Source organism: Symphalangus syndactylus, chromosome 4 (assembly GCF_028878055.3).
Source record: "Symphalangus syndactylus isolate Jambi chromosome 4, NHGRI_mSymSyn1-v2.1_pri, whole genome shotgun sequence".
Classification (NCBI taxonomy): domain Eukaryota; kingdom Metazoa; phylum Chordata; class Mammalia; order Primates; family Hylobatidae; genus Symphalangus; species Symphalangus syndactylus.
The window spans coordinates 43906669-43929094 of NC_072426.2; the positions used below are offsets into that span (position 1 = coordinate 43906669).

A 22426-nucleotide genomic window follows, 5' to 3' on the forward strand; every position below is an offset into this window, starting at 1 on the left:
AGGGAGTGGTGGTCTGAGGATTTGACCTTGGTTCTGTTCCATTGCAAAGCAAATGCCCTTTGAACTACATTGCAGCAAGACAGTTGCAGGTCCCAAAACCTGATGGCTTAAGGGGCACTGTGGGGACTCTGAAAGGTGTCTGGCTACCAGGACGTGTACTGCAGCCCTGGTTGAGCCCTCCAGTCCCAGCTCCCTGCTTCAGTTGGCTGGCAAAGCTTTGCACGGTCCAGCCTGTGCCGCCCTCTCAGCCTCATGCTCTGCACTCTCTCTGTTCCAGGCTTGCTGGCCTCTGCACCTGCTGCTGAAATACAAGCTTGTTTCTGCGTGGGGCCTTTGCATGAGTCGGCTGGCTTCTTTCTGTTTCCATGTTTCAGATGAAATATCCTCTCTACAAAGAGCCCTTTCATGACCTGCCAACCTAGAACTGCCCCTCCCCACTCTTCCCCTATTTCTCCATTTCCAGGGTGCACAGCACCTTTCCATCCAGTGCTCACTCTCTGTCTCTCCACTGGAATGTGTTCCACCTGAGCAGGGGCCGCGTTGCTTTTGCTCACCCTGTCTCTCCAGTGCCCAGGACAATGCCAGGCACATACCAGCCATCAGGAGGGTTACCAACTACTTCCTACAGGAGCAGGGAGGGGAGGCAGGGAGGGGCTCAGCTAAGGGGAGAGCTCCAGGCAGGTTGTGAGGTGCGGGTGCTCTCCTTGCTAAGGGCAGGGCCAGCCGAGCTGGACTGGGTGGCTCCTAGGGTGGGTGCAAAGGTCGGTTGAAGTGCAGGGACTTTCACAGAATCATGCTTGGTCTCTGGGACTTTAAGGGCCATCTTTTCCAGCCTAGCACCTGCATTTGGGGACACGAAGATGAAGAAGGTGGAGGCCAGTTGTCAAGGAAGGACCTTTCCTCCCAGTGTCTAGTCACTACCCTGATATCCCACCAAGAGGCAGCCCAGCCTTGGCTTCCATACCTCTCCAGTGACAGGGGGTTCACTACCCTCTAGGCAGCCATGCCACACTTTGACAGCTCTGACTTGAAAGTGTACAGCCTCTCCCTTCCGCAGGGTGACCCACATAATAAACTGCGTCCGTCTCCTGACAGGGCCCCTTCCTGTCATCTAAGCAGGGCCTGGGCAATGACGGCAGCTCCTCTTTCCTGCTTGCTTCCCTCAGTTCAAGTGCTGTGGCGGAGAGGACTATCGAGATTGGAGCAAGAACCAGTACCATGACTGCAGTGCCCCTGGACCCCTGGCCTGTGGGGTGCCCTACACCTGCTGCATCAGAAACACGGTAGACACTGCTCCTGTTGGGGCTGGGAGGCTGTCGGGGACCCCAGATGGTACAACTCTTTTCTTGTCTCTCTTCCCAACTTGAAGATGGGTGGTGTGGGTGGATGACAGGGAAGTAGGAGTTGGTGGCAGAGTGGAGACTTTCCTGATTCTCAAGGGCTCCTGAAAGTGGAGCTTCTGGGGGTCAGGGGTAGGGAAGCCATGTCTTTCTTAGTGGTGTTGGTTAACATCTATTGAGCACCTACCTCGTGCAGGCCTGCTCTGGGCACTTTGGTGGTATTTACTCATTTAGTATTCACGACAACTCTGTGAAGCACGTACTGTTATTTTACCCACTTTACAGATAAGGAAATTGAGGCACCCAAAGGCTGGGTGTCTTGCCCAAGGTTGGCAGGGCTGGGATGAAGTGCAAGCAGCTGTTGTCTGAGCTACACTCTGGAGAACTGTGCAGGCCAGGTGAGGGCAGGAGGGAGAGGTGCCCAGGCCAGGGGAGCTTAGCGGGGGTAGCTGGCTCTGCAGCGTTAGTGGAGGTAGGCAGGACCTGCACCTTGGGCATCTCCACTGGTCTTTGGCCTTGAGGTCCTGGTGATCAGCAGCAGCAGAGTGCTTGGAAGGGGGTCTGGTAACGTAAATGCCAGCCTCTTCCTGTCCCCAGCAGAATCCTCTCGGCTCTGTCACCTTGGTCATTTGGGATGATGTCTTGTGTAGTCAGCGCTTAAGTGAAAGGCTTCATCAGTCCTTGTGTTTGACAAATGTGTCCAGAAACTGTTTCAGGATTGGAACGAGGTGGAGAGCTTTGCAATTACTCATGGCCCAGATAGTCATGGAAAGTTTCTCTCCTGACATCGCCACCATTCTGTGCCCACTGCCAGATTCTGTAAACCAAGCAGCTGCGGGTGGGGGCCTCGCCCATGAGTCAGAGAGCCAGTGCCAAGTGCACTAGCTCTAAAAAAGGCCGGGCCAGGAGGGAAGCTTTGTTTGGAAATGTTAGGTGCCATTTTAGGGTAGTTCTCTGGGAAGGGGGGTGCTGAGGAGGAGCAGAGTTTCCAGAGAGGCCTGCATGGGGTGATCCTGAACCTCATCACCCAGGGCAGCAGCATCTGAATACCTAAGCTGAGATGTGGAAGCCGAACTTGTATTCACTCATTCATTCAACAAATATTGGCTGAGAACCTACTCTATGCCAGACACATTTCCAGGTTCTGGGGGTGTGGCAAACAAAGTCTCTGCCTGCATGGAGGTGACATCCTAGTGGAGAAAACTGACAAAATAAGTAAAAGATAGAGGGTCATAAATGCTAAGTAGAAAAAGAAAGTAGGGCATGGAGGATTGCAGTTTGGGATACTGAGAAATGTGGGATCTGGGTGAAGCTCTGAAGAAAGTGAGGAAGGTGCCTGGGGAAGGGGCATTCCTGGCAGCAAGAACAGCTGGCAAAGGCCCCAGGTGGGAATCACCCCAGGGCGTTTGAGAAATGCATGGAGTGGCTGGAGCAGAGGGAGCACAGGGGAGGATGGTAGGAGGTGGAGTCAGGGAGGTCATGGGTACCCCAAAGGCCACAGGCAGGACTGAGGGGCACCCTTGAGTGACAGGGGCCATACAGGGCTGCATGGAAGAGTGGCACTCTGACTTGGTTTTACAAGAATCAGTCTGGCTGGTGTGAGGGACATGCTAGATGCAGGGATAGAGCTAGGGGCTGATATGCAGTGATCCAGGGGTCACAGGTCATCTTGTCCAGGAAGGTGCTATTGGATCAACACCTGTGGAAGTGGGAGCCAGAAGCGGGATTGGGCACTGAAGGGAGTTGAGCAGTGATGCAGCCTCAGCTCAGTTCGGCTGGAGGCCTCAGCCACATCTACGAGGACAACCCTTCAGAGTTGTCCCCTACTGGGGTGAGGAGGCCAGGCCTTCACACTCCCACCCACATTGACCAGGCATTGTGTGAGTCCAGTGGTCCACCCAAGAAGGGACTTGCTGGCTCTGTTCAGCCAAGAACCGACTAATACAGCAAGAGGAAAGAGGGATTGATTGATGATAAGGAATTGGCTTGTGTAATTATGGAGGTGGGCAAGTCCCAAGATCTGCAGGGTGAGTCGGCAGGCTGGAGACCCAGGAGAGCTGAGGGTGGAGTTCCCATTCAAAGGCTGGTCAGGCTTCAAACCTAGGAAGAGCCAGCATTTCAGTTCAAGCCCGAAGGTAGCCAAGCAGGGAGAATTCTCTTATGGTTACTGAGGAGAGGGCAGTCTTTTGTTCTGTTCAGGCCTTCACCGATCAGTTGAGACCTCTCCCCCTTGGGCAGGGCCATCTGCTTTACTTAGTCTGCTGATTTAAACATTAGCCTCATGCAGAAACACCCCCGCAGAGACACCCAGGATAATGTCTGGCCAAATATCTCGGTATCCCATGGCCTGGTCACGTTGACATATAAAATTAATGATCACATGAAGTAGTTACTGCAGGGGGCTGACAGCTAAGGGCTCCCCACAGCATCCCTGCACCAGGGAGAAGACAGATGCTTGGAGCTGGGTGGTGGTGGTGGTGGTGGTGGTGGTGGTGGTGGTGGAAGTGGCAAACCGTGGTGACATTCTGGCTGTATTTTGCAAGTAAGCCTGCAGGATTTGCTGGCATAGCAGATGTGGGCGATGAATGAGAGAGAGAAATCAAGGAGGATACCCAGGTTTTGGTCTGAGCCACAGGAAAGACAGGGCTGCCACTGCCTGAGAGGGGAGGACTGCAAGGAGGCAGGTTGGGTGACCGGGAGCTCACCGTGGACATGGGGGGTTTGAGAGCCTGTTCAGCATCCCAGCAGGGATGTCAAAGATGCGGTTGGATATAGGAGTCTGGAGTTCTGGGAATGACTAGGCTAGGGGTGTAAACACGGACATCATCTGCAGAGAGGGTAGAATATAAAGACAGCGTCTGAATGAGAGCACCGAGGTAGGGAGGAGCCTTCCCCTGGCCGGGGTTATCTGACCCTGTGTTACACATGACCATTGATTCTCCCTGTGCCACCACACCTGGATGATTTTCTCTAAATGTGAAATAGGGCGTTCTCTTCCTCCATAGAACTGGTTGATTTGTGTCCAGATCTATTTATTTTACACTGTACTATTCAACCTGGGATTTGAATGAGTACACAGGAAATATGTAGTGTAAAAAACTAAAATAGCATTAAAAATCAGGACTGTGGAAATTGTATTCTCAGATAGGAGGCCTAGATGATGGAGAAAAGTATAAAATCCTGCTACCTAAGCCTCAGGACCTCATGGACTCACTGAAAAGGAGCTGAGCCTCGTGTCTGATGGCTTGGAGCAGGGCTCCCCCACCTCCGGGCCATGAACCAGTACGGGTCAGTGGCTTGTTAGGAACCAGGTCGCACAACGGGAGGTGAGCAGAGGGTGAGGGAACATTACCGCCTGAGCTCCACCTCCTGTCACATCAGCAGCAGCATTAGAGTCTCATAGGAGCGTGAACCCTATTGTAAACTGTGCATGCAAGGGACCTAGGTTGTGTGCTCCTTATGAGAATCAAACTAATGCCTGATGATCTGAAGTGGAATGGTTTCATCCCAATACCATCACCCCCCACCCCCCACACCCCATCCTGTGGAAAAATTGTTTTCCTGGAAACCAGTCTCTGGTGCCAGAAAGGTTGGAGACCACTGGCTTAGAGTTTCCTGGCAACCAAAAGGAAAAGGGAGACATGGTCTGTTACATTGTTACTGTTCAGCAGAACATACCAGTTCTTCAGGGATAGTAACTTTTTCCCTAACACTCAGCTTTAAAAGAAATGTCTTATATGAGCTTCCAATAGAGGATTTGAGCCATAGAAGTTCACACGGGGCTGTAAAATCTGGTTATGCCAGGATATATCCCTGGGAGATGTTGGTGCAGAGCGCAGCGTGCTTCTACGTTAAAGGCTCCAGATTGCTGTGCCTGCTGAGCTCTTGGGACCAATTTTCATGTACCTCCCTTCCCTTGTTGTTGGCTACCCCTTGGGGGCCTGTCATGAAGGCCCCTCTCCCTGTCCCCATTAGCTGCTCAGTCTTTTCAGGGTGAGAGGATGCACACACGAACGTTGCTGTGATCTTCTGGCTGCCCAGGAGTCCCCCTTCTGACTTCCTGTCCTGTGGCCCCATGCAGGATGAAGAGGCTACTGGACCCTGGTCTTGGGGCCTGTGAACTTAAGCAGAGCCTCTTGCAGAATATGGATTCTATGGTCAGGCAGGTAAACCCAGGCAGGCTTTACTTTTGGAAAGACTATGGATGCATCGTATCCCCTCACCCCTTGGTGAGGGGCTCTCCTGGCAGGGTGAGGTGAGTCCCCCCTGGGCCTGGAGAAGGGTTCTGGGCTCTGATGCCAGAGAGGCCTCTGCCAGTTGCCTGTGTGCTAAGAGACTCATCCCCCAAGGTCACCAGAGCTGGCCCAGTGAAGTCACTCTTGTCACCTCCCTACGTACCATGCAGCTTACCTATTTGTTATGTTCATTATCTCCCTTTCTACAGTGTAAGTTCCATGAAGGCAGGGACTTTTGTCTTGTTGTTCTGTATTTCAAGTGACTAGAACTGGGATTGGCATGCAATAGGTGCTCAGTTAATATTTGTTCAATGAACAAATGAATGAACCAACGAGATGGAAAGCACTCACTCCCATCATGTGCCCTCGCACCTGCTCTCCAGGCCTGACCCTCTCCATAGAGGTTGTGTTTATGGCCTGGAAGGGCCAAAAACACTGGCTAATGCCCAGTGGGCACTGGGCATGGCGGGGACTGAGGCTACCTGGAGAACCAGCTAGAACGAGGGAAGTTATCTTGCCTGCACATCAAGCCCTGACATTTAGAATGACCTGGATGACATCTGAGGCCCAACCCTCTCTCCTGGAAGGAGAGAAGACACCCTGCCTTACCTTTCCAGGGGCTGGAATTGCGAACAAATTACGCCAGCCAGCATTCTTGTGCTTCTCCATGTGCCCAGCCCCGTGATAAGCACTTTATATGTGTATCTCACTTTATGTCCAAAACAGCCCTAGGAGGTGGGTTCTGTGATCATCACAACCTATTCACTTATTCATTTGCTCAGTTAACAAATACGTATTGAGTAGCTCTGCGTGCGGGTTCCTTAGCAGCCCACCTAAGGTTTGTCACAGCTCCTAAGTGGCAGAGCAGGATCTGGACCCAGGAAATGTGACGCCAGAGGGCACGCTGGGGGCTCTGCTGTTGCCCTCCTGAGTCATCACTGGCGCCTGTGGCACTCATCCCCCATGGCAGCGTTCACTTAGATGTAAAGCAGCAGAGTTGGGGGTGGTCACGGGCTGGACCAGAAAGTCTCACTCTCTTCCCTGGTGGTTGGAGGAGACCCTGCAGGGCACAGGTGGTGATGGGAAGTGCCCACGGCAGCCTGTGAGTGAGGGCCTGCCTGGGGAGGGGTTTGATGAGGTCTAGGGTGTGACCACAGGTTTCCTTATGCCTAAATTAATCAGTAGTCGGGAGTTGTGGAGAGCACCTCTCTTCCCAAGAAGGAAGTTTTGGCAGCACTCTCTGCTGGTCCATGGAACTGGCCTGGACTTCAGGTAAACCACAGCTGACCCTGTGCCAGCTGTAGTCTGAGGTTTTCCTCCCAAGAGCCAGTGGCGCAGGAACAGCCCCACCCCGACCCCTGAGATGGTGCAGCCCCAACCCGACCTCTGAGACGGTGTGAGCAAAGCGGTGCTCTGGGGCGGTCATAGACCGGAAGCCTGGGCAGCACGCCTTTCTCTGGGGTCCCGATCTGCTGCTAGTGGAGGGGTGGTTCTCTCATGTAAAAGTCATGGAACCTGCATTCCTACAGTTTTTTCACAGGGCATTTCTTGGAGGAGGAGGTGGTTATGATGGAGACTCAAGCCAGACTGCCTGGGTCGGAATCTCAGCTCCATCCCTGCTGGACAGTGCAACTCTGTGCTTCGGTTTTCATCTGTAAAATGGGTAGGGTAATAGTGCCTTTTTGAGTTAGAACCATTATAAATATTAGCTATTATACATTTCCATTTCAGACAGAAGTTGTCAACACCATGTGTGGCTACAAAACTATCGACAAGGAGGTAATGTCTTTGAAATGCCTTTCCCTGGAAGTGTTGCTCTTCCTGTTCCACCCTGGGGTGATCGGAGGGGTTTATTGAGGTCGGGGTCCCGGCCACAGAGATTTTCCGACATTCCTGGCTGTGACCCAGAGCCAGGACTGCTGGGGTTTTCCACTCCCACCCTGACACAGAAGGGCTCAGGGAACCAAGAATTCCCCCAGGCTGGGAGATGCCGCCTGTCAGGGTTTGCCAAGCACCTACTGTGGGCTGGTCCACATGAAGCCACCACGGCCCTTCCTGGTACCCGCAGCGTGCTGTGTGCCCAGCCATGCTCAGCACCAGCTTGCCTCTGCCCCTGGGGCCACCTGGGACCCAGGAGTCCTAGAGGATGGTAACCCCCTCTGGGGGTTGCTCCTGGGTCAGCTTCCTGGACAACACCCCTGGTCTAAGAGAGAAGCAGGGGTGGTGCTGAGAAGGGACCTGAAAGGAACAGTGAGCTGACATGCAGAGCAGTGGCTTTCAAAGTGGGGTCCCCAGTCCAGCAGCAACAACGTCCCCTGGGAATGTGAAAATTGCACATTCGTGGGATGGGGCTAGTGAGTGATTCTGACACATGCTTGAGAGCCATAGAGCAGCAGTGGTTCTCAGCCCCTCAGAACCAATGGCCATTTTTATAACAAACAGTGGTAATGTCCTATTTATTATCCCCAAGTGAAATTCACAGATAACCTACCTACATGCCCAATTCCAATACAATTAACATAATGATCTGAGATAAAGTAGAAATAAAATACAGCGATTTACAGCTGTTTAACATAGTTCATCATGTAAGTGCTTAGGCAGTGGGGGGTGCAGAAGACACAATGTAGTCAGGTGTCTGCACTGATGTGAGGCATCCCTGAGGCTGTAGTAGCTACAGGGCAGCTGATATTGGGCATTGTGTTGGCGACTCACATACCATGGGCATCATTTTTGCCATTGGCATGGTTTTTAAAAACGGTGAACAATTCTTGATAAAGTTCTGAATTAAATAATGTGTAATCATTCCTTAATTTACTTAGTAGTAGTTCTGGAAAATTCTTTGTATATTAAAACCAATGCAGAATTGCTTTTTTTTTTTTTTTTTTCCCTTAAGAGACAGACAGGGTCTCACTGTTGCCTAGGCTGGCCTCAAACTCCTAGGCTCAGGCAGTCCTCCCAACTGAGCCTCCATAGTAGCTGGGACTGCAGGCACAGGCCACCATGCCCAACTCTGCTTTGTTTTTTATATGTACCTAGAGTGGGGCTATTGGCTTGGATAATTATAAATAGGCTTTTCATGTATGGAAAATATCTGTGAGGCTTTTCATGCAGGGACATCTGAGAATCACACAGGCAGGGCAGTTGTTTGTGGAGTAGGATTACCCTGAGCTCTGCAGTCCCTCAGCCCCCAACCTCAATTGCTAGGGCAACCAAAAGTGCCACCACGGTGTCCCCAGTCCTCTCTAGAGAACAGTACTGTCCATGAAGAATCAGAATCTAGGGTCACCTTCTCATGCTGCATATGGGAAACTGAGGATCACGGCGGTTGAGGGACTAGCCTGGACCTTGTGTAAATGGCAGAGTCGGGGCTGTGGCTCCTGCCAGCCGAGGTCCTCTGCTGGGCTGACCCAGCTCCTTCCCATGCAGCGTTTCAGTGTGCAGGATGTCATCTACGTGCGGGGCTGCACCAACGCCGTGATCATCTGGTTCATGGACAACTACACCATCATGGCGGGCATCCTCCTGGGCATCCTGCTCCCCCAGGTGGGCAGGCCATGGGTTCAGAGAAAGTGTGACTTGGTGATTGCAGAAGGGCAGAGAAGGTGCAGAGGGGAAGAGCGAAGAGGCTTTTTTCATAGAAGTCCAGGACTTGCCTGGGGAGGGCTGCATGGCTGGAAGGAGGGGCGAATGGCAATAGCAGTGGTGGCGAAGCTCTTCCAAGTGCTGCACAGGCACTGCTGCTTCACTTCTTTTTGTGAGGGAGGCACTATTATAATGCCCATTCACAGAGGAGGAAACTGAGGAGCGGCAAGCTTCAGTGACTTGCCAAGACCCCCTAGATAGTGTGCGGCAGAGCTGGGGTGGAGGCAGGAATCCCAGAAGGGTGGGGCCCTTGCTGATCGGGCACAGCGAGGAGCTCTGGGATTTCCCGGGAAGGGGAGAGGGGGGGCCCAGGTGGGAGCTTCTTGGGCAGTGTGGGTGCTGGGAGAAGTCTCTGCTGTGGGTGTTGTCCAGGTCACACAGGAACATGAGGGCTTGGGACTGGCTGCTTGGGTTTCTGGGAGCCGGGAGCTGCAGGGAGGGCTGCCCTGATGCCCAGCAGGCCCTCACCAGCCCTGCCCCTTCTTCTCAGTTCCTGGGGGTGCTGCTGACGCTGCTGTACATCACCCGGGTGGAGGACATCATCATGGAGCACTCTGTCACTGATGGGCTCCTGGGGCCCGGTGCCAAGCCCAGCGTGGAGGCGGCGGGCACGGGATGCTGCTTGTGCTACCCCAATTAGGGCCCAGCCTGCGATGGCAGCTCCAGCAAGGACCGTCTGGGATAGCACCTCTCAGTCAACATCACGGGTCTGGACAGGGCTGCGGCCCCTCTGCCCACACTCAGTACTGACCAAAGCCAGGGCTGTGTGTGCCTGTGTGTGGGTCCCACGGCCTCTGCCTTCCCATGGGGCGGAGCCTGGGCCTCCCCTAAGAGGCTTCCCCGAGGCAGCTCTGGAATCTGTGCCCATCTGGGGCCTGGGGAACAAGGCCCTCCTTTCTCCGGGCCTGGGCTGTGGGGAGGGAGAGCCTGGGGCTCCGCTCAGGGCCCATTTCATCTCTGGCAGTGCCTTGGCCAGTGGTATTCAAGGCAGTTTTGTAGCACCTGTAATCGGGGAGAGGGAGTGTGCCCCTCGGGGCAGGAGGGAAGGGCATCTGGGGAGGGGCAGGAGGGAAGAGCTGTCCCTGCAGCCACGCCCAGGGCCAGGTTGGCCTCTTCTCAGCCTCCCAGGTGCCTTGAGCCCTCTTGCAAGGGCGGCTGCTTCCTTGAGCCTAGTTTTTTAAGTGATTTTTGTAACATTCATTTTTTTGTACAGATAACAGGAATTTCTGACTAATCAAAGCTGGTATTTCCCCGCATGTCTTATTCTTGCCCTTCCCCTAACCAGTTAATCAAACAATAAAAACATGATTTTTTTTTTTTTTTTTTTTTTTTTTTTTTTTTGCCTTTCGTGTGTGCTGTTTTGTTGGGGTGGGGGTAAGGAAGGCTGCAACCTGGATTTGGAAACCCCTTGTGGATGCGAGGATGAAGGGGGTGCATGGGGTGAAGATTTGGCATAGCTTGGGATACAGGCGGAGTGGGGGAAGTCTCAGGGCCAGAGGTGACCACGCCTATTTTACCGAGAACCGAGGGAAACACCCTGGGCCAGGTACAGCATGAGGCTCCACCTCCAGGAAATGTGGTGGACGGGGTGGGGAACCAGGGAAGCGGAGTTGCCCACAGGTCTACCTACAGCGCTCCCTGCAGCCCTCAGTGTGCCCAATGGCTGCTGCGCAACGCATGCAGAGCGTGGTGTCGGTCGACCCCTGCTGGAGATGCCGGGACTTGCGTGGATCGGTCCACCCAAACCTTCGGGCCCCAAGACATGGGATCTAGATTTTATTGTGAGGCTCTTAGTAGCCAGGGCGATAGAAATAAAGTAGCAAGAGGCCGGGTACGGTGGCTCACGCCTGTAACCCCAGCACTTTGGGAGGCTGAGGTGGGCCATCACGAGGTCAGGTGTTCGAGACCAGCCTGACCAACATAGTGAAACCCCATCTCTACTAAAAATACAAAAATTAGCCGGGCATGGTGGTGCGCGCCTGTAGTTCCAGCTACTCAGGAGGCTGAGGCAGGAGAATCGCTTGAACCCGGGAGTCGGAGGTTGTGGTGAGCCGAGATCACGCCACTGTACTCCAGCCTGGGCAACAGAGAGACTCCATCTCAAAAAAAAAAAAAAAAAAGAAAAGAAATAAAGCAGCAAGAACCCCAAACCTGAAGAACTCTAACGGTGGGAACCGTCTATACACTCAGAAGTTAAGTGGTTAGATGCTTGGTCTGCCATGGGTGCCAAACCCATGTGTAAGAAGGGGCAGGAGGAGGGTATTTTAAAGTATGCGATAACACAACAATAACAAACACACCATAGAGCATACTTTGCCAGGAACGATATTAACTCCTTTAATCCTCACGACTAGGGTAATTCTTATCTCCATTTTATTAGTGGGGAAACTGAGGCACAGGGCAGTTAAGTAACTTGCCCAGGCAGGCAGCTGGTAAGTGACAAAGCCGTGACTTGAGCCCAGGTAGGATCTCTTGAGCCACTCAGCCCCTCTGCTCTACTGCCTCTGTTGCCTCCTGTGCACACATGGTACTAGGCGTCCAAAACCAGTGGAGGCTGCAGCTGCTTCCGAAGCTCTGTCCCAGGGATATTCACTGTAGCCACTGCTGCAGCCTCTGTCTTGTCCCACTTTGACCTAATGGACACAAGGCCAGGTCAAGCTCTGTGTCTGGCTGGAGGCCTTGTAGTCCTGGGGCTCTGGCTGTTCTGAGAACCCCTTTTGTGCCCAGAGGGGAGATGGCAGCTGCCTTTAGGGGCAGCAGGATGGCAGAGGCACCGTAGGAGACAGGCTGGTCTGAATTGCTTATCCAAGGTCACCTTACCTGGAACCCGGAACCCGGACTGCTTGTCTTCCCTCTTTCCATCACCACTCACAGACACCCCTCTACCTCATACTGCACCCCTGGCCAGCTGCTTACGTGGACCAGCGCTGGTGCCACAGATGGCTAAGCTCCAGCAGACACTCATCTCCTCTTTTCCAAACCTTGGTCACTCACCTCTCAAGAAATGGAAGCATAAATATCTTATTTTTTTGAGAAGTGTGTGTTCATATCCTCCGCCCACTTTTTGATGGGGTTGATTTTATTTTTTGTAAATTTGTTTAAGTTCCTTTAAATTCTGGATATTAGCCCTTTGTAATATGGATAGATTGCAAAAATTTTCTCCCATTCTGTAGGTTGCCTGTTCACTCTGATGATAGTTTCTTTTGCTGTGCAGAAGCTCTTTAGTTTAATCAGATCCCATTTGTCAATTTTGGCGTTTGTTGCCATTGCTTTTGGTGTTTTAGTCATGAAGTCTTTGCCCATGCCTATGTCCTGAATGGTATTGCCTAGGTTTTCTTCTAGGGTTTTTATGGTTTTAGGTCTTGTGTTTAAATCTTTAATCCATCTTGAGTTAATTTTTGTATAAGGTGTAAGGAAGGGGTCCAGTTTCAGTTTTCTGTATATGGCTAGCCAGTTTTCACTACACTATTTATTAAATATTAAATAGAGAATCCTTTCTCCATTGCAGGTTTGTCAGAGGTCAGATATTGTAGATGTGTGGTGTTATTTCTGAGGCCTCTGTTCTGTTCTATTGGTCTATATATCTGTTTTGGTATCAGTACCATGCTGTTTTGGTTACTGTAGCCTTATACTATAGTTTGAAGTCAGGTAGCGTGATGCCTCCAGCTTTGTTCTTTTTGCTTAGGATTGTCTTGGCTATACGGGCTCTTTTTTGGTTCCACATGAAATTTAAAGTAGTTTTTTCTAATTATGTGAAGAAAGTCAATGGTAGCTTGATGGGGATAGCATTGAATCTATAAATTACTTTGGGCCGTATGGCCATTTTCACGACATTGATTCTTCCTATCCATGAGCATGGAATGTTTTTCCATTTGTTTGTGTCTTCTCTTATTTCCTTGAGCAGTAGTTTGTAGTTCTTCTTGAAGAGGTCTTTGACATCCCTTGTAAGTTGTATTCTTAGGTATTTTATTCTCTTTATAGCAATTGTGAATGGGAGTTCACTCATGATTTGGCTCTCTGTTATTGGTTTATAGGAATGCTTGTGATTTTTGCACATTGATTTTGTATCCTGAGACTTTGCTGAAGTTGCTTATCGGCTTAAGGAGATTTTGGGCTGAGACGATGGAGTTTTCTAAATACACAATCATGTCATCTGCAAACAGAGACAATTTGACTTCCTCTCTTCCTATTTGAATACCCTTTATTTCTTTCTCTTGCCTCATTGCCCTGGCCAGAACTTCCAACAGTATGTTGAATAGGAGTGGTGAGAGAGGGCATCCCTGTCTTATGCCGGTTTTCAAAAGGAATGTTTCCAGCTTTTGCCCATTCAGTATGATATTGGCTGTGGGTTTGTCATAAATAGCTCTTATTATTTTGAGATACGTTCCATCAATACCTAGTTTATTGAGAGTTTTTAGCATGAAGGGGTGTTAAATTTTATTGAAGGCTTTTTCTGCATCTATTGAGACAATCATGTGGTTTTTGTCATTGGTTCTGTTTATGTGATGGATTACGTTTAATGATTTTCATATGTTGAACCAGCCTTGCATCCCAATGATGAAGCTGACTTGATCGTGGTAGATAAGCTTTTTGATGTGCTGCTGGATTTGGTTTGCCAGTATTTTATTGAGGATTTTTGCATCGTTGTTCATCAGGGATATTGGCCTGAAATTTTCTTTTTTTTGTTGTGTCTCTGCCAGGTTTTGGTATCAGGATGATGCTGGCCTCATAAAATCAGTTAGGGAAGAGTCCCTCTTTTTCTATTGTTTGGAATAGTTTCAGAAGGAGTGGTACCAGTTCCTCTTTGTACCTCTGGTAGAATTTGGCTGTGAATCTGTCTGGTCCTGGGCTTTTTTTGGTTAGTAGGCTATTAATTACTGCCTCAATTTCAGAACTTGTTATTGGTCTATTCAGGGATTTGACCTCTTCCTGGTTTAGTCTTGTGGGGGTGTATGTGTCCAGGAATTTATCCATTTCTTCTAGATTTTCTAGTTTATTTGCATAGGTGTTTATAGTATTCTCTGAAGGTAGTTTGTATTTCTGTGGGATCAGTGGTGATATCCCCTTTATCATTTTTTATTGTGTCTATTTGATTCCTTTCTCTTCTCTTCTTTATTAGTCTTGCTAGCAGTCTATCAATTTTGTTAATCTTTTCAAAACACCAGCTCCTGGATTCCTTGATCTTTTGAAGGGTTTTTTGTGTCTCTATCTCCTTCAGTTCTGCTCTGATCTTAGTTATTTCTTGCCTTCTGCTAGCTTTTGAATGTGTTTGCTCTTGCTTCTCTAGTTCTTTTAATTGTGATGTTAAAGTGTCGATTTTAGATCTTTCCTGCTTTCTCTTGTGGGCATTTAGTGCTATAAATTTCCCTCTAAACACTGCTTTTGCTGTGTCTCAGAGACTCTGGTACGTCGTGTCTTTGTTCTCATTGCAGGGACATGGATGAAGCTGGAAACCATCATTCTCGGCAAACTGACACAGGAACAGAAAACCAAACACCGCATGTTCTCACTCGTAAGTGGGAGTTGAACAATGGGAGCACATGGACACAGGGAGGGAAAGATCACACACTGGGGCCTTTCAGAGGGTGGGGGGCTAGGGGGAGGATAGCATTAGAGGAAATACCTAATGTAGACGATGGGTTGATGGGTGCGGCAAACCACCATGGCACGTGTATACCTATGTAACAAACCTGCACTTTCTGCACGTGTATGCCAGAACTTAAAGTATAAAAAAAAAAAAAATGAAATGGATGGAAGCAGAGTACCTGGAGAGGGCTTTGTCCATCCTGTGGTTGGGGACTCCCTGGCCATGACAGACATGCTTTTGTGCTTTAAAGCCAATGACATTATCTTGGCCTCTTGTCTCACAAGGATGCAACCATAAACGAGTCCTTTCCCACACCATGACACACATAGAAAATAATAATGTTTGCGCAGCCTACATCATTTGTGAAGTTGAGGAGGTTTGTGGGCTTTGCTTTTAGATTTATTTGTTATATAATTATTTTTTATAAGATGCATTAAGGAAGACTGATTTTGTATAAAAATGTCTGACACCATATTCTTGAAATATATTTTTAACAATTTATGGAGGTATACTGGATATAAAACAAACTGCGTGTATTTAAACTGACAAATGTGTCAGTGAAACCATCACTACAGTCAAGATAATGAACATATCCATCACTCTAAAAAATGTCCTCTTGTCCCTTTGTAATCTGTTTATTATAGCCCTTCCCACCATCCACACCCTATGCTCAAGCAACCAGAGCTCTGCTTTCTGTCTCTATAAATTACTTGGTATTTTCTAAAATGTTATATAGGTGGACCCATGCAGGATGCACTCTTTCTGTCTGGCTTCTTTCACTCAGTAATCATTTTAAGATTCATTCATTTTGTAGCATATATCAGAAGTTCATTTCTTTTTATTGCTGAGCAGTATACTGTTGTATAGATATACCATGGTTTATTTATCCATTCACTTACTGATGGACGTTTGTGTATCCAGCTTGTTGTTGTTGTTACAAATAAAGCTGCTATGAACACTTGTGCATGTGTCTTTGTAAAAACACATACTTTCTCTTGGGTAAATATCTAGAAGTAGAATGGCTGGATTATATGTAACCATATGTTTAACTTTTTAAGAAGCTGCCAAACTATTTTCCAAAATGGTTGCACAATTTTGTATCCCCACCAGCAGTGTATGAGAGTTCTGGTTTCCCTACATCCTTGCCAGCAGTTGGTATGGCCAGTTTTTCTTAGGCATGCTAATGGGTGTGTGGTGATATTTTATTGTGGTTTTGATTTGCATTTCCTTAATAATTAATCATGTTGAGTGCTTTTCGTAGACATATTTGCCATCCACATAATTTCTTTGCTGAAGTGTCTTTTGAAATATTTTCTTAAAAAATTAGATTGTTTTTGTATTATTGAATTTTGACAACTCTTTGTATATTACTGATACGGGTCCTTGATTAGTTGTATGATTTGAAAAATTTCAGTCTGTGGCTTGTCTTGTTCTCTCTCTCTCTCTCTCTCTCTCCTTCATGTAGAGATTGGGTCTCACTCTGTTGCCCCGGCTGCCCTTGAACTCCTGGGCTCAGGACCTTCCCACCTCAGCCTCCTAAAGTGCTGGGATTACAAGCACGAGCCACTATGCCCAGTCTGTGATGTGTCTTTTCAGTCTCTTAATGGTGTTTTCCAAAAAGCAGGAGTTTTTAACTTGATGAGCTCCAATTTATCAATGTTTTCTTTCTTGCATGATGCTTTTGGTGTCATAGCTAAGAAATGTTTGCCTAAACCAAGGTCACAAAGGTTTTCTCCTACATATTTTTTTAGAATTTTTATAGTTATGTTACAATTATGTAACGCTCTTACATTTAAGTCAAGGATTCATTCTGAGTTAACTTTCTTTTTTTTTTTTTTTTTGAGATGGAGTCTCACTCTGTCGCACAGGCTGGAGTGCAGTGTCGCGATCTCTGCTCACTGCAAGCTCCGCCTCCCGGGTTCACGCCATTCTCCTGCCTCAGCCTCTCCAAGTAGCTGGGACTACAGGCGCCCGCCACCACGCCCGGCTAATTTTTTTGTATTTTTTTTTTAGTAGAGACGGGGTTTCACTGTGGTCTTGATCTCCTGACCTCATGATCTGCCCGCCTCGGCCTCCCAAAGTGCTGGGATAACAAGCGTGAGCCACCGCGCCCGGCCTGAGTTAATTTTCTAACATGCTACAAAGTACGCATCAAAGTTAATCTGTTTTGTACATGCATATCCAATTGCTCCCGCACCACCTGTTGAAAGCAGGAATGAATTTCCACTGAATTGCCTTGGCACCTTTGTTGAAAAACAATTGTCCATATATCTGTAGGTTTACTTCTGGATTTTTCACTACGTTTTGGTCAATGTTGCATAGCAAATGTCAGAGCAGACCTCCTTGACTTGGTCCTAATCTTAGGGGGAAAGTGTTCAGTCTTTTATCATTAAGTATAATGTTGGATGTAGGTTTTTCATGGACATTCTTTATCCAGGTTGACTAAGTTCTCTTGTATTTCTAGTTTACTGAACATTTTTGTTGGGACTAGATGTTGGATTTTGTCAAATGCCTTTTCTGCATATTTTAAAATTTGCGAATATGGTGAATTTCATTGATTTTCACATGCTGAATTAACCTTGCATTCCTGGAATAAGCCCCATTCAGTGATGATGTAGTACCGTTTTAATATGTTGTTGGATTTGGTTTGTTGAAATTTTGTTTAGGATTTTTGCACCTTTGTTTAGGAGGATTGTTTTCTTGTAAAATCTTTGTCACATTTTGATATCAGAGTCATGCTGGCTTCGTAGAATTAGCTGGGAAATATTCCTTCCTTTTCAATTTTCTGGAAGAGTTTGTAGAATTGGTGGTATTTCTTCTTTAAAATTTTGATAAAATTCACTAGTGAAGCTACCTGGAACATCTTCTTTGTAGGAAGATTTTAAACTATAAATCTAATTTCTTTAATGGATATAAGACTACTTATTTCTTCTTGAGAGCTTTGGCAGTTTTTTCCTTCAAGGAATTTGATTTCATCTAAGCTGTCAAACTTATTGACATAAAGTTGTTTCTAACACTCCCTTATTATTCTAGAACCTGTAGTGATTTCATCTCTCTTATTCCTGGATATTGGCAATTTGTCTTTTTTTCTCTTTTCCCTAATTAGTCTGGCTAGGGGTTTATAGATTTTAAAGATCTTCTCAAAGAGCCAGCTGGACCATTCTCATGAGCATATAAATAAGCTCTTAGTATTCCCATCTTAAACAAGCACACAGATAAGCAAAGCTCTTCTGATGATTTCTCCTCTCCAGCCCCTGCCCTGTCTCTCTTTCCCTTTACAGCAACTGCTTTGAAAGAGCATCTGTCCTCTCTGTTTCTGGTTCCTCTTCTCCCGTCATTCTTGGACCTCCCTAATTAGACTCTTGTCTTATCAGCATCACCAGTGACCCCTGCATTGCTAGGTCCTATGTCTCCGTGGCATTACTCAGCTTGGCTCACCTGCCACATGTGGCCAGTTGATCATTCTCTCCTCCTTGAAATGCCTTCTTGTTTTTCCTCCAAGACACCAACCTTGCCTAGTTTTTCTCTTACTTCTGAGGCCCCCTCTTATGAGTCTCAGTTGTTGATTTCACTTTCCCAACCTCTTAGCATTTGAGGGCCTCATCTGTCTTTTCTATCCACAATCCCTTGTTGACCTCATCCAGCCTGCAATTTGAGGTCTTATCCACCACTCTAGCCTCAGCCCTGGGTCCCTGCTCTAGTCAGCAGGTCGCCAGGGCTGACTCGGTTCATTCGTAGCTCACACGGTTCCATCTGTCCTCTCACAGGAAGATCCAGCTCCCAACACTTTCACATCCTCCCCCGCCTTCCCATCTCCTCTGAGGCTCATTTCAATTCGGTGTGTGGAGGGACTTCTTTTATGATCACCCATTTTGCAGGAGAGGAAAGATAAAGGCCAGACTAGCTTAGTAAGTTGCAGTCCAAGAGGCCCTGCCAGCAACCCCAGAGCCTGGCTCCTTCCAAGCTCTTGCCTTGCCTACCACCTTCCTGGGGCCTGAGAAGCACCCAGAAGTATTATGGGGCCACAAGCTCTGGCACAAGGCCCTGGCTTTCCACAGCTCGTGACCCCTTGGAGGGAGCCTGATTTGTAGTCCTAAAGCCCAGGCAGAAGGCACAAGTGTTCCCAGCAAGAAAATGAGCAGAGCTGACACGGGGGCATGTGGTCGCTAGGTGGCGCGGCTGACCCACTGCTTGGCAGCCAGCACTCAGCAACTCCACCCTCTCCACTCCCTAGAGCCTGGGCACCTGCCTGGGTGGCAGCAGGAGTCTGCCTTCCACCCCATACCCCAAAAGAGCAGACCACAAGGTGAGGGAGCCTAAAATACTATAGGTCCTGATTATAGTAGGTGCTCAATAAATAATTGTTGACTGAAAGAGTGATCATTTTGTGAAGTTCGGACAGATGAGACTTTCCCATTCCCATTTCATAGGCTGTGAAACTGAGGCCGGATACTAACAATAGGAGTAGCAACCAAGGTTACTGTTATCGGCTCTCATTCGGTCACTATGTACCAGGCATTTGCTTAGCACATTTCATTCTTCATCCCATTTAGTCATCACAGCAAAAAGGCAGGGCCTTTATGATTTGCATTTGGCAGGTAAGGACATAGGGGCTTAGAGATCAGCTGACTTATTCAAGTCATACAGTTAGTGGAATAAATGGAAGAACCAGGTTTTGAACCACTCTGCCTGCATCTGAGTAGCTGAGTAGGATCAGGGCCAGTGCTGCCTCCTTCCCCCAATAGGATCTGAGGTGAAGTCCCCCAGCAGTGCCTCCACCTGGGCATCATGTGGCCACCAGAGGGAGGCCTCGGTCTTTAGACAGCTGCAGAGGGGCCTGGACTGAGGCTGGGAGGGAGGGTGGTCATGACTTAGATGCCAGAATGAGAAGTGGGAGTACTAGGGCAGGTTCTTCATCTGCAAAAGCAAGAGGATGATCCCCACTTGGCCGGGTCTCTGTGAGGAGGACATGGGATCATGCATGGAAAGTTCTTAGCCCCTGCAAGGGCTCAGCACCCACCCCTCCCCGAGCACTTGCCCTTGCACTGAACAGGCTATGTAGTAACAGGTCATGATAATAAACTGCAATCACTGAGGGTATCCATTTCACTGATTCGTTTTTGTATGGTCAGTCTCCCCCACTGGGGGATGCGATCGTGATCTGCTTTCTGCTCTGCTGTCTCCTGAGAGATGAGGTTGTGGTGCCTGGGACATATGGGGTGCTCACTAAGCAGGTGCCAACCCAGGGAATGGAAATGGCCTGGAGCTGTGGCCCCTGTGCTCTCTGGGCCCCAGGACTCAGTGGGCTCACTGGATCCCATGTATGAGCTCCAGAGGGCCAGGTTCAGCGTGTTGGACTCCTTATAGGCTGTGGCCAAACCTTTGTCCCTCTCTGGCCTCTACCTTCTCCTCTCCAGAAGGGGCATCTAAGGCTTTCCAGGTGTAATGGCTCAGGGAGTGGCTGTGCCAGATGTACGGGTGCCCTTTAATGCCACCTGTCACCATGCTGGTGGCTGCGCTGTCCCTTCCTCTCCCTGCTCCTGTGTCTTCTCCTCCATCTGCCAAAGTCAGCATGCCAGGGCTGCCCCCAGCCCCAATATCCAGTGGAAAAACCCAGAGAAATCACACAAATAGAAAATATCCACATCAACTTGAGAAGCTAAGCCTGCGCTTGAGGCAGTTCTTGGAGCAGCTTCTAGCAGGGGCCCAGACCGACACCATCAGCAAGGAGCTGCCGGGGGCTCGGCCTCCTGAAGGGGATTTTTATGACTGGCCTTAGCTGCCCTCCTGAGGCTGACAAGGACTCCACTGGGGAACCTCTGGGCTAGTCGGTGGAGGGCCCCTCAGCATCATCTGGGCCTTGCTGGCAGCAAAAGTGAGTCTCAGAAACCAACTCCCACGAGAGGAGCCACCCAGATAGAGAGTGGGCAGTGAGAGCAGGACACAGGTTCCACCACAGAGCAGCAGAGACACCCAGAGGCTCCTGGTCCACGGTGCCTGGGGGATCAGAAGGACTCACACCCAGAAGGGGAACGGGCCTGTGGAGAATGTTACCCTGGCCAGGACCCAGCTGGCACCACATGCCCCAATATCCCTGCCTTGGCTCTGTGAGGAGGGCTCTGCCAGGGTTTGAGGAGCCTGCGTGGGGCCAGGGCAACCCATGCATCCAACGCCCTGTGGAAATAACTCTCCATTAGAGGAGCCACCAGGAGGGCCCATGGGAAAGGGGGCAGCTACAGGGAAAGGAGAACAAGAGGGCGAGGATTGCGTCTTATGATCACTGTAGCTCCTGCACCTCCCAAGACATATAGTAGGTGCTCAATAAATCTTTGTTGGCTGGACACACAATTCAGAGTATACCCTTCCTCAGCTCTACATTGTATTGGCAAAGACAGAATATGTGTACTTCAGGCTCTGTGTAAGGTACAAGAGAATACTTCCATTAGATAAGGACAATCCATGGTAGGAGACAGTGATAAAAAATACAGTAACTGACTTCAATTTGCATTGAATGCAACAAATAGCAGACCTGAAAATGTAAAAATCAAATGTAAGAAACCAAAGGGCCGGATGAGAAATGTGCAAAGGATGCAAAGGAAAAGGTTATGGACAGAGCATCACTGAGAACACACAAGGATGAGGGTCACGGGTGTCTCATCCGAGTGCCTGCCATGCCCTCCCTCTACCAACACCCCCGCCACCCCAGAGTAAAGGAAACAGAGGAATAAATAGAAGTTATTAAAGAAGTAAACTCTTGATTTTTTTTCTTTTTTTTTTTGAGACAGAATTTTGCTCTGTCACTCAGGCTGGAGTGCAGTGATGTGATCTCCGCTCACTGCAATCTCCACCTCATGGGTTCAAGCGATCCTTCTGCCTCAGCCTCCTGAGTAGCTGGGACTACAGGCACGCACCACCATGCCCAGCTAATTTTTGTATTTTTAGTAGAGATGAGGTTTCACCATATTGGCCAGGCTGGTCTCGAACTCCTGACCTCGTGATTCGCCAGCCTTGGCCTCCCAAAGTGCTGGGAATACAGGCGTGAGCCACCACGCCCGGCCATAAACTCTTGATTTTAAAAAGTAAAAGAACTCAGTAAAATTAACAATGTGCAACTCCTGTGGCAGTCCTTCCCAATGTCTTCAATGCTTATAGAGAAACATAGTATCTATGAGTTCCCTGGGTAAAGGTAGGAGGCACCCAGGCCCTGGGCTTGGGGGATTAGAAACTCAACTGCCTGTGGCCCACTCACTGCCTGCAGATGAGCCCTAGAGACACTCACATAGGTGCTCCAGGAGACAGTCACGAGGGTGTCTGTTGCAGCGCTGTTTATAATAGTGAAAAATGGGAGGACTCTGGTATGTTCCTGTGTGGAATACTACACAGCACTTTAAATGAAGGAACTAAAGTTCCATGTATCCATGCTCAAGAACAATGCTGAGGAGAAAAGCTAGTTGTGTAGTGATACGTAGGGCTGGGTGCAGTGGCCCATGCCTGTAATCCCAGTACTTTGGGAGGCTGAGGCAGGTGGATTGCTTGAGCCCAGGAGTTTAAGCCCAGCCTGGGCAATGGGAGACCCTGTCTCTACAAATAATAATAATAAAAAAACTAGCTGGCCGTGGTGG

The 22426-nt window shown here is 48.9% G+C and overlaps 1 protein-coding gene across 2 annotated transcripts in view; it reads left to right on the forward strand.

Moving 5' to 3' along the window:
* TSPAN15 (tetraspanin 15) overlaps positions 1–10537 on the forward strand; it is a 56560-nt gene extending 46023 nt beyond the window's left edge. For both annotated transcript variants that reach the window (XM_055274538.2, XM_055274539.2), the window contains 4 exons: positions 1167–1283; positions 7307–7354; positions 9002–9118; positions 9708–10537. In XM_055274538.2, the coding sequence (XP_055130513.1) occupies positions 1167–1283; positions 7307–7354; positions 9002–9118; positions 9708–9857 (432 nt within the window). In that variant the 3' untranslated portion in view covers positions 9858–10537. The remainder of the gene's footprint in view (positions 1–1166; positions 1284–7306; positions 7355–9001; positions 9119–9707) is intronic.
* Positions 10538–22426: the final 11889 nt, after the last annotated feature.